We start from the raw sequence: 15274 nt of genomic DNA, 5'->3' as shown, positions 1-15274 counted from the left end.
TGGACACTTTTTTTGTTTGCCATCAAATATATCTCAGGACACTTATTTCATTCATATTTTTCAGGGAGTAGTAACATTTTTTGCATACATTTCCAAGAAAAAAAATGATTACAGCACCTTTAAAATATTTTTACTTTTTTATGCGATGGACACCAAAATATGATAATTTCCTTTCAAGACCCCCTTCCAAAAATAGAAAAGTAGCTATACACTGTATTTTGTCATCTATAAATACCAATTTAAATTGTGTGAATGACAGTGTTATATTATAAAGACAACATTTTGTTTCTAAAATTTATTTATTGGCTTTCATTTGTCATTTTACTAAAGCCAAAAATGAATTATTTTAGTATTATTATAATTTCTAAAAATAAAAATAAATTACTTAATAAGCAAAATGACAAATGAAAGCCAATAAATAAATGTTGGACACATTTTGTCTACTTAATGACTAAATATGTTCAAAATTAAATTATTGGCTTTTACTTGGCTTTTATCATTGTACAAAACAAATTATTGAAATATCTGGAACATATTTATTTTGTATTAAGTATTTTTTGTATTAAGTCCACAGCGTATCTGTTTTCTACCCAAAATGATACTGTTAGAGAAACTTTGTATGGGAAAGAGAAGTGCATACATTCTTGCATAAGGTTTGGAATGGCATGAGGGTGAGCAAACAGAATCTTCCTTTTTTTTTTTTTTTTTTTTTTTTTGGGGTGAACAGGTCCTTTAAATCAAAGTATTATGACCTCAGTAAGCTTTTCCATCCATTTACTGCAAATGGCTCCAGTAGGCAGAGTCATTGAGCTAATATATCTTTCATCAACAATGATTGCACTGTCCAGAGAGTCTAAGGGCTTCTCTATTTTTGCATATGATTTCAAGATGACACTGTACTGCACATTAAGCAAAGTTGACCAATTTCCCTTTTAGACTGCAAGAAATGATAAGTGCTGTATGTGTGTGTCGTAGTACTGAAGACACTTCAAAGTTAAATGACTGGGCAGACACTATTTAGGCGAACTCAAGACAGGCCAATTACTCAAACACTGCATTCACATCTGACCGCACTGCGTTATCCAATTAGCACGGTGTGCTCTGAAGGTTGAGTAAATAACTATGCTCCGATTGGCCTTGCATACAGAACACCGTCTCACCAAATAGACTTTGTTAGAATAAAGCTTCTCCTTGATGTTTATTTCTTTGCCATTAATTAAGGTGACCTCATTTGCATTCATAGGTTTTCATACAGAAAGTAAAGAATCATGTTACTATCCTACTGTACATTTTTACATAATGACTTTACGTGGTTGTACATATCACAGCATTTTCTACTAAGACGCTACAACAATTGATTGCACTCCCTTACACACAAAAAAGAGTAAAACAGCATATTATCAGTTCATAAACACTTACTTTTCACCCTGTTCTTCACATAATGTTATCTTATGACACTGAAACACTTTTACTATAGCGCAGGGGTTCCCAAAAATCAAACGGGGTTCCTAAATGACCTATTTCAAGTACCCTCTGATATTTTAAGTAATGTTAACCATTCAAAATATAATTAATGTTACATCTTTGCACTTTATCTTTTGTATTATTGTTATATTTGAATGAACCTTTATTACATCTATTGTTCTTTTCTTATAATATTTATATATTTCATTTCATTTAATTTATCATTGCTATTTTTATCCCAATCAGAGATTACACTATATTCCCAGTAGTAGGCTAAAATGCACACACACACACACACACACACACACACACACACACACACACACACACACACACACACACACACATGTTGGTGCGGCTATCCTTATGAGGACTCTCCATAGACATATTGATTTTTATACTGTATGAACTATAGATTTTATCCCCTAAACCTAACCCTCACAAAAAACGTTCTGCATTTTTACATTTTCAAAATAGCATTGTTTAGTATGTTTTTTTAAGCTATTTAAATTATGGGGACACTAGAAATGTCCTCATAAACCACATTTATAGCATAATACCCTTGTAATTACCAGTTTGTAACCTAAAAAAAGGTCCTCGTAAACCACACAACACCCCCACCCCACACACACAAAAAAAATCTGTCATTATTTTTTCACTCTCATGTTGTTCCAAGCACACTTTCTTTCTGCAGTGGAACGCAAAAGGAGACATTAGATAGTGTATAAGGCTCAGTCACCATTCACTTTCATTGCATCTTTTTCCATTCAAAGAAAGTGAATGGTGACTGATGCTAACATTCTAACAAAAGTCATACAGGTTTGGGACAACATGAGAGTGAGTAAATGATAACAAAATTTCCATTATTTTTGGGTCAACTTTCCCCTTAACAGCAAATATTTTTTTCTGAAAGCCTTGGAAGACAACGTTTGAGGAAATAACAGAAAAAAGTGTAACTTCTTTAGATTCTACGGAATACGGAAATATTTAGCTTTCCTCTGACGACCCTCTGTTTGAACACATTCTGGAAAAATCCATTTATCAAAGCAATTGAAGCACACGCTTTTGACACGTAACTTATCCAACCTCTGCCTGACATCGCAATTTGTCATTTTTCCCTAGTAGAACGTGCCGCCCCAAAATAGCATTTCCTCAACATCACACAGTCAAAGTGGCCCAGACTGAAGGAAAATATGCAGAGGGTCCAGAATTTTGATGTTTGATATCATCAATTAAAAGATAATTTCTTGTTTGATCAGTCAGATTAGAGACAGAAAATGCTTTTATTAAAGTGTGATGGTTAGTTAATTTTGTTGTTGCTCAGAAAACTTAAAATCTAATTAATTAATGGTTTGTTTTGACCTTAATATTTATTTAAACTAAATGTCATACTCTGGCAAGCACAATATCTCATAATGTTGTTAAATCTGTATGATTTTCTTTCTTTTGTGGAACACAAAATATGCTAGCAGAACATCCAAGCAGCACTCTTCCTTACAATGAAAGTGGATGGTGACCAGGGGCTGTCAAAAAAGCTTTTAAAAAAGCACCATAAAAGTAGTCTGTACGACTTGTGCTCTATATTGCAAGTCTTCAAAAGTCATGTGATAGCTTTGGATGAGAAACAGACTTAATATAAGTCGGTATTCACTAAATATCTTGCTTGACAGCCGTGGTCACCATTCACTTTCATTGTATGTAAAAGAGCATCTTGGATTGCAGCATTCCTCTATTAATAACTCCTTCTGTGTTCTACGGAAGAAAATCATACAGGTTTTATAAGACTAAATTAATAAATTATGTCAGAATATTTTGGTTGAACTGTTCCTTTGTGTACCACAAATGAACAATATACTGAGGCTGAACTCCAAAACATCTTGAAGATAAGAGTCAAAATGAAAAATAGCATTCTGTCCTTTTCCTAACCGGCAGCTACGATAAGAACGTCACTTTTCGTGACACCTCCTCAAACCACTCGCAAATAATCTTGCATGAGAAATGGCTGAGCGACACTTTTCCTGACCTGATAAATTAATTCAATGTGAGCGTGAGTAATGCATTTGTCTCTCGTGGAGCATTTTAGGAAATGTATCTTACCTGTCTGCCTCAGAGATTCAGGGCAGTAGTCAAATACAGATTAATGCAACGTCCTTTACTATTCACATTTAGTATGTAAAGTGTGCTTCTAGCATGCATACATTTGCGTACGTTTGGATAGACCCTAAAACGCACAATATTTATGTATTAACAGCATCTAAAATGTACACATTTTTATGTATTATCAACTTTAGAGACTTTGGTTTTATTGTCTTTAAAAAAATTTATTTAATGGTGTCACATTTATTTGTTGCAGTTTTGACATATAACATTTTCTTTCTGTTTTATGTGATTTCTAAAGAGAAAATATGAACCATAGTGACAGCACACATGCTAATATTACACCGTAACATCGATGGTGTTCCCCATACATTTCATACTTACATTTCATACTTAGTATTTTACATTTCTGCCAAATGCATAAAGGTAAAATACTTGCTAAGCTTTGATGGTATAATTTTCAGTCATATGTTTTAGATACTGTCAATATGTTGAAATTGTGCGTTTCAGTGTCTCTCCAAATGTACAAAAATGTGTGTACTCTTTACATATTAATACCTATGAATGTAAATGAGATCACCCTGATTAATGGGAGATTAAGTTGAGCTTTGATAATTACAGGTGCATCTCAATAAATTAGAATGTCGTGGAAAAGTTCATTTATTTCAGTAATTCAACTCAAATTGTGAAACTCGTGTATTAAATATATTCAATGCACACAGACTGAAGTAGTTTAAGTCTTTGATTCTTTTAATTGTGATGATTTTGGCTCACATTTAACAAAAACCCACCAATTCACTATCTCAAAAAATTAGAATATGGTGACATGCCAATCAGCTAATCAACTCAAAACACCTGCAAAGGTTTCCTGAGCCTTCAAAATGGTCTCTCAGTTTGGTTCACTAGGCTACACAATCATGGGGAAGACTGCTGATCTGACAGTTGTCCAGAAGACAATCATTGACACCCTTCACAAGGAGGGTAAGCCACAAACATTCATTGCCAAAGAAGCTGGCTGTTCACAGAGTGCTGTATCCAAGCATGTTAACAGAAAGTTGAGTGGAAGGAAAAAGTGTGGGAAAAAAAGATGCACAACCAACCGAGAGAACCGCAGCCTTATGAGGATTGTCAAGCAAAATTGATTCAAGAATTTGGGAGAACTTCACAAGGAATGGACTGAGGCTGGGGTCAAGGCATCAAGAGCCACCACACACAGACATGTCAAGGAATTTGGCTACAGTTGTCGTATTCCTCTTGTTAAGTCACTCCTGAACGTCAGAGGTGTCTTACCTGGGCTAAGGAGAAGAACTGGACTGTTGCCCAGTGGTCCAAAGTCCTCTTTTCAGATGAGAGCAAGTTTTGTATTTCATTTGGAAACCAAGGTCCTAGAGTCTGCAGGAAGGGTGGAGAAGCTCATAGCCCAAGTTGCTTGAAGTCCAGTGTTAAGTTTCCACAGTCTGTGATGATTTGGGGTTCAATGTCATCTGCTGATGTTGGTCCATTGTGTTTTTTGAAAACCAAAGTCACTGCACCCGTTTAGCAAGAAATTGTGGAGCACTTCATGCTTCCTTCTGCTGACCAGCTTTTTAAAGATGCTGATTTCATTTTCCAGCAGGATTTGGCACCTGCCCACACTGCCAAAAGCACCAAAAGTTGGTTAAATGACCATGGTGTTGGTGTGCTTGACTGACCAGCAAACTCACCAGACCTGAACTCCATAGAGAATCTATGGGGTATTGTCAAGAGGAAAATGAGAAACAAGAGACCAAAAAATGCAGATGAGCTGAAGGCCACTGTCAAAGAAACCTGGGCTTCCATACCACCTCAGCAGTGCCACAAACTGATCACCTCCATGCCACGCCGAATTGAGGCAGTAATTAAAGCAAAAGGAGCCCCTACCAAGTATTGAGTACATATACAGTAAATGAACATACTTTCCAGAAGGCCAACAATTCACTAAAAATGTTTTTTTTATTGGTCTTATGATGTATTCTAATTTGTTGAGATAGTGAATTGGTGGGTTTTTGTTAAATGTGAGCCAAAATCATCACAGTTAAAAGAACCAAAGACTTAAACTACTTCAGTCTGTGTGCATTGAATTTATTTAATACACGAGTTTCACAATTTGAGTTGAATTACTGAAATAAATGAACTTTTCCACGACATTCTAATTTATTGAGATGCACCTGTATATTTATTCATACAAAGAGAGCAAATTATTTCATTTTATTAATCAGAACTGGACTTCATTTTTAAATAAATTACTTACTAATTTATACTTTTAAAAAAGTTATTTGACAAAGGTTCTCCATCATTTATTGAGTCTGATTATTGAAATTGATCAACGCCCCCCTTGTAAAATGTTCTACTAAATTGAGTTGCAACCAGTTATTGGACGATTCGTAAACAAGTTGAAGTAGATGAAGTTTAGATGAAGTCATTAAGCTGTTATTGTATGTTTCAGTGACTGTCCAAACTTAATGGAGCTTGATTTCATGACAAAAACGTGACTCTGGCGAAATTTCTGCAAAATGCTGTTGCGTGGCTTGTTACTTGAATCGCGGGCAGTACTGAGATGAAATTTCCACTAAATGGCGCTAAAGTTTAGCTAAATTTTGTCCAAAAATATTTCGGTTTTTAAAGTTAATTTTCTATTTAGTTAAAGTCAACAAAACCTACCTCCCTTCCCTAAAACTTACACCTAAACATAACCGATATTGATAAAAAGCAAATGGAAGATGAAAAACACAATTGCTTAAACAAACACGTCATTTTGTGTTGCTTCTATGATACTTCTGGCTAACACGTCGACTCGTGTGCCCTTTAGGACACATACCCCGGACCTTTGCATTGCATGTGCACTGCTCTATCAGTTGAGCTACCGCGCAATTTTATCATATTTGATCAAGCTTTTAAATTTAGTTTGTTATGTAATGCAAATGTTAAAATGTATCACCTTACAAGTCATGCAGGGTTTCCTAAACGGGGGTTCACGATCCCCTGGGGGTTTGTGAGAGACTGTAGAGATTGCATACGAAAATATGTTCGTCATTATTGATTTAAAAAAACGGATGATTCCAAATGTTGTCCGCCATTTAATAAAAAAAACAAAAAAACAAGAACACAACTTAAACCAAGTGTGTCAATTTTCCTTTAAACCAAACTTGTGTCTATGGCTTCAGTGCAATTTTCTTACCTCAGTTAGATCAGAGTGTTCTCTCTCTCTCTGTGCACGCTGCATATATGTGTGTGTGTGAGAAGGAGAGCGAGAGTGCGCGCTCTCATGCAATGGACTGATGGTGAGAAATTGACAATTCTTTTTTTTTTTTTTTTTTTTTGGAATGCTCAATTCCCAATACACTCTAAGTCCTCGTGGTGGTGTAGTGACTCGCCTCAATCCAGGTGGTGGAGGACGAATCTCAGTTGCCTCCGTGTCTGAGACCGTCAATCCGTGCATCTTATCACGTGGCTTGTTGAGCGCGATACCGTGGAGACATAGCGCATGTGGAGGCTTCACGCCATCCACCGCGGCATCCACGCACATCTCACCACGCGCCCCACCGAGACCGAACCACATTATAGCGACCATGAGGAGGTTACCCCATGTAACTCTACCCTCTCTAGCAAGCGGGCCAATTTGGTTGCTTAGGAGACCTGGCTGGAGTCACTCATTCCTTGGGATTCGAACTCACGAACTCCAGTGGTGGTAGTCAGCGTCAATACTGGCTGAGCTACCCAGGCTCCCGAGAAATCAACATTTTTAATACAAAAGTAAATCACATGCTACTCTCCATGACAAAGCTATGATGTAGCATAATTACTTCCATTATCAGCAATGCAATCATGTTTTTAAAAGTAAAAAACCTTCATTAACTTGACATTGTTTGCCCTGTAGCCCTGAAAAGCAATAGGTGATGGCCTGTACTGTTAACCGCTTGTGAGCTGGTTCTGTTCACTGCCAAACCAACTGGTTGACAGAGGCTTCTGGTGGGTCTTAAATGTGTCAATTAGGTGGCCGCCTACTATTTCCGAAACTTCAAATATAGGCTAATCATATATAATTTCCTAAAAAATATATAAATATAATGTTTCATTTTCTAAAAATGTTTTGTGTACATTTTCCCCCACCCTTGTTATAATGGTTGTTACAGCACTCGCTTTGTTACTTCAATGAAAAGACATTTTTAATTATTGAAAATGTAAACATTTTCTATATCATATCAAGATATCAAATGTAGGCTACATACATAAATGAAATGGCACAGATTTATAAAATGTTCAGGGAAATTATGGTTTGGGTGGTTTATGAGGACTTTTTTTTAAGTTATAAACTGGTAATTACAAGGGTATTATGCTATAAATGTGGTTTATGAGGACATTTCTAGTGTCCCCATCATTCAAATCGCTTAAAAAACATACTAAACTATGTTTTTATTCAAATGTAAAAAAGTTTTTTCGTGAGGGTTAGGTTTAGGGGTGGGTTAGGGTTAGGGTTAGGGGATAGAATCTATAATTCATACAGTATAAAAATCATTATGTCTATGGAGAGTCCTCATAAGGATTGCCGCACCAACGTGTGTGTGTGTGTGTGTGCGCATGTGTGTGTGTGTGTGTGTGTGTGTGTGTGCCTGCATGCATGTGTGTGTGTGTGTGAGTGTGTGTGTGCGTGCCTGCATGCGTGTGTGTGTGTGTGCATGCCTGCATGTGTGTGTGTGTGTGTGTGTGTGTGTGTGTGTGTATGCGTGTGTGTGTTTTATCCCTTTAAAATAAGTTGTTGTTAGTGATACAGAAAATTGTGTTAAAGTTCAAAAAAGCTACAAAACATGATATTTGAGAAGATGAAGTGATACAGCTGAAAACAGAATGAAAAACCGCTTTGTATTGTGTCAACCAGATCCGTTGATTGCCATTGATAAGGATAAATTGAGTATGATTCATTCATTCTTTTCTCAGTTTCCTGCTATCCAACAAGTGGCTGTAAATAAAGACGTTTTAACCTCTTGAGTGATGATGTTAAAGGAATAGTTCTCCCAAAAATGAAAATTCTCTCATCTTTTACTAACCCTCATGCCATCCCAGATCTGTATGACTTTCTTTCATCTGCAGAACACAAACGAAGATTTTTAGAAGAATATCTCAGCTATGTAGGTCTATACAATGCAAGTGAATGGTGACCAGTCCTTTGAAGGTCCAAAAAGCACATAACTTCTCTTTCACATTCTTTCACATTTTGATAGGGAAGTCAAAGTGGAGATTTCTGGTAAAAAAAAAAAAAAAGGACTTGAATATTGATCTGTTTCTCACCCACACCAATCATATCACTTCGGAAGACATAAATTTAACCACATTAATAAACCAGATTAATAATCGCTGTAAAAAATCTATTGTTGTTTGTTAGTTCATGATACCTAATGCACTAACTAATGTTAACAAATGAAACCTTATTGTAAAGTGCTCTCAAAGAACTGGTTCCCCTTAATAATTTTGATTTCCCAGCGCTACATGGTTTACTATTGCGCAAATGGCTAAACTACTGTCACGCTACTAAAAAATGCAGTTAAGTTAGTATGACTCTACTTTTAGTTCACTTCTCAATAACACTGGTCAACATTAAATGTCAATGCCTGTAAAAGAGCTGTGTGAAGATTCTTCAGAAGTTCTCCATTTTAAGTTAAGTTCCATGAAGAAAAAAATAACAGCATATGGGTTTGGAACGGCTTGAAACTAAGTAAAAAATAAAATAATTTTCATTTTTTGGGTGAACTATTCGAGTTTTGTCTTGACATTTCTTGATAGACTCAGGCAACCCTGTATACTCCAAGAAACACTGCCTTGAACCAAGCCTCAAGCAACAGAAGTAGACATAATGGGGCTACCACTCAAAGGGACACAATAAGTTCTCATGGAGACAACAGATTGGTCAAAAGAACATAATATACTGTACTGACAAGTTCTCATGACTCGATAATGACAGATTCTGCTTGTTCCGGAAGGAAATATGATTCTCTTTGGCTCTAAGTTTTTCTACTCGTATTCTAACACGCGAACATCCATTACTTCATGGTAATGAAACAACTGTTTGCTGTTATTTTATCTTTTGTCAGTCTCAAAATGAAACACTTTCCAAATCCTCATAAATGTTCAAGTAATAATATTCAGCATAAGAAAATGGTATGGTGCTTTCGCATATTGCAAGATTAATGCTTTAATAACTGCATAATGAAGTGCAGTGCCCGCACAAAGAGGAGAATAAACTATTGATTTACTTACAGCTGAGATAATAATGTACTTGTTTTTATTCCACAATGTGTTTGTGAAGATTGCTGTATTAATTCTAAAGGTCTATTAAAAAGAACATTTCAAGTCACTGACCAAAAGTAATCCGATGAGTGGCTCCTAAAATCAAAAAAATGTTCATTCTAGAAAGCTTTCACTGAACAAAAAAATGGACACAATCAATATTTTCAATATTTTTGTTTTCCTAGAAGAGGTTTTATATTTCAAATGTTTATATATGCTAAAAGATATTTATGCTAACTTTGTCAACTAGCATCTAGATTGCTTCAAAGCTAAAAGACATGCACAAATCCACAAAACTCCAATTTGAAAAGGCTCTATTTTAAGAGCGCTAGTACTAAGCACAGCGCTATGCTATAAGACATACATGCAAAGTGAATGGGCATGGCCATGAAGTTTTGGTATTTTCGTGCAAGCATGCGCTAAGTCTAAGCGCAAGTGGGTTTGGCAAAGCGCTAATGGGCTGGGTCAAGTGCAATTTAATTCTGAGGTTCTTCTCCGGCACCATCTGTGTCCTATTATATAGTCATAACCCTGTCAAGCACCAGCGGTATAAATTAAGACAGCACATTCATAAAAGGTTGGTAGTTTAAATGGGCTATATGCAATGAATTAGAAGAACAGAAATATGGACTTGCGTTCTTTTGTGCATTAACTGCATCCTTGTTGAATGTCAGACATATTTCTATGAGAGTGACACACTACTTTTATACACTTGGAAAATGTGGCTCTCATTAGGATTTGGATTTTCGCTCCATTAAATTATAGAGAATGTAAGTATTATTAATCATTTTCATCTTCTGACACACAAATCATGGATAGTATCAATAGTGATTGTATCAGAACACACTTCACTTGATTTTGATTTTGAAATGTATTTGATGTATTTATTGAAAAAATATTTTTTAATTCAAATTACACTTCAAACAAAATGAAAACATAATCAAAATAACGAAGTGGTCAACAAAATCATACCAAATCCAAACATTTTACTCCCTCCAAATTCTACCACCGTCCCCTTTTGTTGTGACAAAAGAATCGCTGGAAAAAACAGGTGGAAAAATACCAATACAAATTAGATCATAAATACAATTTTAAATATAAACATAATAATAATTGAAAAATAAACCATAACCTTAAGACAGTTTAACTCAAATCTAATTTTCTCAAAAGAAAGTTTTTTCATAAAACAGCTACAACAATGATCGTCATGGACATAATTTCATGTTCCACTATTTTCAGAGTTTTGACATGAACTTTATTACCACCTGGAATCTCCAATCTGCAAATGCAGGAACTGAGATTAGACATTGCACTAAAAACAGACGTGGTTTTGAAACGTCTTAGTGCAATGACCTATTTCTCAGGAAAATAGCAAATTGCACTTCATTAACATACAATACACCCATGGTTTGTGCACATACACCCACAGATAGCACAAACACTCCCACCCATGCCCATTTGCACGAACATTGCACTCCACAAAAATGAAGCCCATTGGTAATTCATTTCAAACAACAAAAAGGGACTTAATTTATGTTATTATCAAAAAAAATAAGTCAAATTTTAATTGACCCTTCACTAAGCTCCTCTTCAAAAACTTTACTACCTTAGCTTCAATCTTTTGCTCTTTTCTAATGTAAGTCTATAGAAGTCGTTTTGGTAGTTTTAAACTGTATTTTAGAGAAATTATCAAAAATGTTGTACAAGCAAAACTATTTGTAATAGTGACACAAGGTACCAGTTCATCTGTTGCAAATCTTTAATTACTCTTTGTGATTTGCATGCTGAGATGCATTAGGCCTCATTCCCGAATTAACATGCTATATTTAAAAAACGAGTTAGGACACTTACATTTGCTTCAAGGTAAAATAATAATGTTAATTATTTTATGTATTGATTGAGGTCAAAGCAGATGCAATAGAAAGCAAAGAGTTCACAGTATCATATTGAGTATGTAAGGAATATTATAGGAACAGTTTTTTAAGTTACAATAATGTTGTAATCACTCTCAAATGAGGTTTTTCTGCTACTCATTTGACTGTGAAAAGTGTTTGTCTCAATTCTGATTCACAGTCTCCACAGCAGGGATTAAAATCGGTTCAAGGAACGAAAACCAAAAAACGAACGGAATTTTTGCAAAACTTAACTGAAAACAAGAACAAAGTCCCTTTCAATTGTTCCGGCGTGAAAACATTTCTTTGCCTAATTGCACGCTGTGTATGTAGCCTTCCATGACATGCTGAAGACATTTTTGTAGATACTGCATATACATGCGCGATTAATCCAGATGCAAGGAAAAATATAGAGGTAAAAAGAACATTTCTCAGTTGTTTCCAAGTCTTCACTAAAATATTTGATACTGCCGGGTTTTGACTGAGAAGCAGATCTGTGATTAAAACAAATAATTTAATTAAATAATACAATAAAATAATTAAACATTTATTAAATAATTAAAATAATTTGGCCCGCAAAAGATGACGTGTGTACGTGTATGCAGGAGAGAGAGATTTAGGCTATTAATTGATTTTAGTTTGCCAGATTAATATTTGAATTATTTTAAATATTTTGGGGATATATTTAATATAAAGAATACATTTAATGAAAAGACATTATTTTATATAGGCTACTGTATACATTTCTTTTTATGAATTCTATGCTGATAATTCTCCTACATGTGAAATAAAATTAATTGCTTATTTTCGCTTATTTTGAATGAGACCTAGACCCTTATTTTGAGTGTGTTTTTCCAGACCAGGTCCCTTGTTTTTCTTGGAAAATCTGGCAACACTGCAGCTGGTACATCACCAACCCTTAGCACAGAGTACTGTCATTTTAAAAAGAATGTTATTAACCGTTCTTTTATTTCGTTCTAATTGGTTACCAGTTGGAAAGTAGGCTGTGGATTGCCAGAACCGGAATGAAACAATACAGTTTCTGCTCAGAACAAACCGAAATGAAAAATATTATGTTTTTAGTCCTTGCTCCACAGTTTCTTTAAAAATAAATTGCCGATAAAAAATGCTTTGCAATGTCACACTTCGTTCCAGCCCACGTAAGAATAATATGCATTAAAAAAAATTCCATTAATTTTCTAAATATGGCATCAAATACAAATAACAAATGAAAGTATTTGGAAAAAATATATATATATATATTTGCAGAAATACATTTTTCTGACAATAGCCTTTTTATTGTGCTCAATGTGACTGTCCAGTATTTTCGGGAAGTATTTTCCTATTCATTTCCTCCAAAAGCTTTTTTTTTTTTTTTAATCTTCAATAAAAAATTCTGAGCCATGAACCAAAGCAACCAGCTCCAAGATGAATAACAACATGACAACCTTTGATTAGAAGCAAAAAAAAAGTATCCGAAAAAATACAAATTTTAAAGACTGTGAGCTTAAATTTCTAAATTACTTAAAGCATTGCAATCGACTAAACTGAATCAAAAACAAAAGTACAATATGAAACTATTCCCAAAGTCATCAGTTATCAGCTAAAAATACAATATATTTGATGTGTATTGCAAAATATTCAAATATGTACATATATAAGGAGTTTGAGAGTGTAGGGGCATTGACTTGATTATGTCATTTGCAATGCTTCATGGGAGTCGGCAGTCACTTCTGAGCTCTTTTGGCGCAGTTTCCATTTCCATGGTAACTGTAACTTCTCTGATGGATCTCTCCTCAAGATAATGTACAGTGTGGTTCTTTCACGAATTTGCCAATTAAACTTTTTTTTTTTTTTTTTTTTTTTTTTTTAAATACTGTAGTTTGAATACACTGAGGAAATGACATCATGGTCCTGCTGAAAAAAAAAAACCCCAGCTAAAACCAGTCTAAGCTGGTTTAAGCTGTTTTTTTGCTTGTTAAATTTCCTGACCACCTAAAAAGTGTCCAAAACCCCCCTAAACAAACCAACCATGCTGGTAGACAATCTAAGACCAGCTTAGGCTGGTTTAAGCTGTTTTATTCAGCAGGGTAGTGCAAAAAAAAAAAAAAAAAAACATATTGCACTACCCTGCTGAATAAAACAGCTTAAACCAGCCTAAGCTGGTCTTAGATTGTCTACCAGCATGGTTTTTTAAAAAAAAAAAAAATTTATGCAATCTGTTAACCCAATCGAGCATCAGTTTTTGGATACAAAATCTTCAAAGCCCAGATGGACATTAAACAAATGCTTTCCATCATAATAATAGCCACAAGTGAATTGGGAACTTTGATCAACAGCAGCTGCCTCATTCTCATTTATATGGATAGTAGGTGGTCTGCTGCTTCTTTCATAGTTAATGGAGGGGTTTGCTGCAATAATTGTCTTACTCTTTCAATAGAGGAGTGTTGGTGCAGGTTAATTTTGTGTGCTTTTAAGCCTTTAGAAAAGTTTTGGCCCAGTGTAATGGCTGTAATTGGGTCTATAATTCATTAATGTGAACTGTGCATGAAATGTAGGAAGAAGTACAGTATGTAGGTTCACTGAGTAGTGTAGCAATTACTGTTTAAAAACAGTCATTAATTTTCAAATTCTGTTGTGGTGACGTTAGTGACCCAGAAATAACACTTTGCAGCTTTAAAGATGACCTGAAACTATATATATACCCCCTTTAGGAGCCTCTTAGAATACCAGATTAGCAGTACTTGCCTTGTCCGGAAGTTTGCAGGATGTGGATACCCATCATATAATGATAAAAAGTCATATTCTTCCTCCACAGCGAAGGACTGAAAAACTATATGAATTCTGTTCCGCTCCTCTGCTACAATAACCCATGTACAGTTCGCTCCATTGGGGTATCCATGAGGAAAACCTGGACTTTCTATGGTCCCATTTTTGCCTTTTAATGTCCCACCACATGTAAAAATGAAACCTGTGGGGAAAAAAAGAGATAGAGAAATATTAGTCCACAAATATCAACATGAATCACTGTTTGCAACCCATTTTACTTTTGTATTCTATATTATTTCTGAGTGAAACAGGATATTCAATGAGGGCATGACTTGAATTTATCCAACAGGATTCAACTGGATTGTGAAAATTGGCCGTTACGTACCAAAATCGAGCCAGGTGTTTGGAGGAAGTGGGGAAAAACGATGAAAAGGAGTTTTGGAGGCGGAGTAAAAGTAATTAGGGTAAATTTTGATTTCTTGTTGACTTAAAATGATAAAACAAATTCTCTTGCTTGCAAAGATTAAATGAAAGTGAAATGAAATAGATATTTAACATATCAGTTAGGACATATTTAGATCAGGAAAGTGAATTATGAATGTAAGTATGGTCAATTTTTGTTTCATGTTGATTTAATCTCATTTGTATGAGAATATGGAGTCAAACATTTCTAATCAGATTCTTCAAAGACTAAATTATCAGGTCTATGCTATTCACATTCATTTTATAGCCCTATCTTTGGCCCTGTTAAT

General features: G+C 35.0%; 1 protein-coding gene across 1 annotated transcript in view; it reads right to left on the bottom strand.

Annotated features, from left to right (window-relative positions):
• csmd3a (CUB and Sushi multiple domains 3a) overlaps window positions 1-15274 on the bottom strand; it is a 437506-nt gene that overhangs the window by 394384 nt on the left and 27848 nt on the right. The window contains exon 2 of the mRNA XM_051721095.1: window positions 14502-14724. Within this exon, the coding sequence (XP_051577055.1) occupies window positions 14502-14724 (223 nt within the window). The remainder of the gene's footprint in view (window positions 1-14501; window positions 14725-15274) is intronic.

This window comes from Myxocyprinus asiaticus, chromosome 16 (assembly GCF_019703515.2).
Source record: "Myxocyprinus asiaticus isolate MX2 ecotype Aquarium Trade chromosome 16, UBuf_Myxa_2, whole genome shotgun sequence".
In the NCBI taxonomy this organism is placed as follows: Eukaryota; Metazoa; Chordata; class Actinopteri; order Cypriniformes; family Catostomidae; genus Myxocyprinus; species Myxocyprinus asiaticus.
The sequence above is the reverse complement of the archived record's forward strand: the minus strand, read 5'-3'. Positions and strand labels throughout refer to the sequence as shown.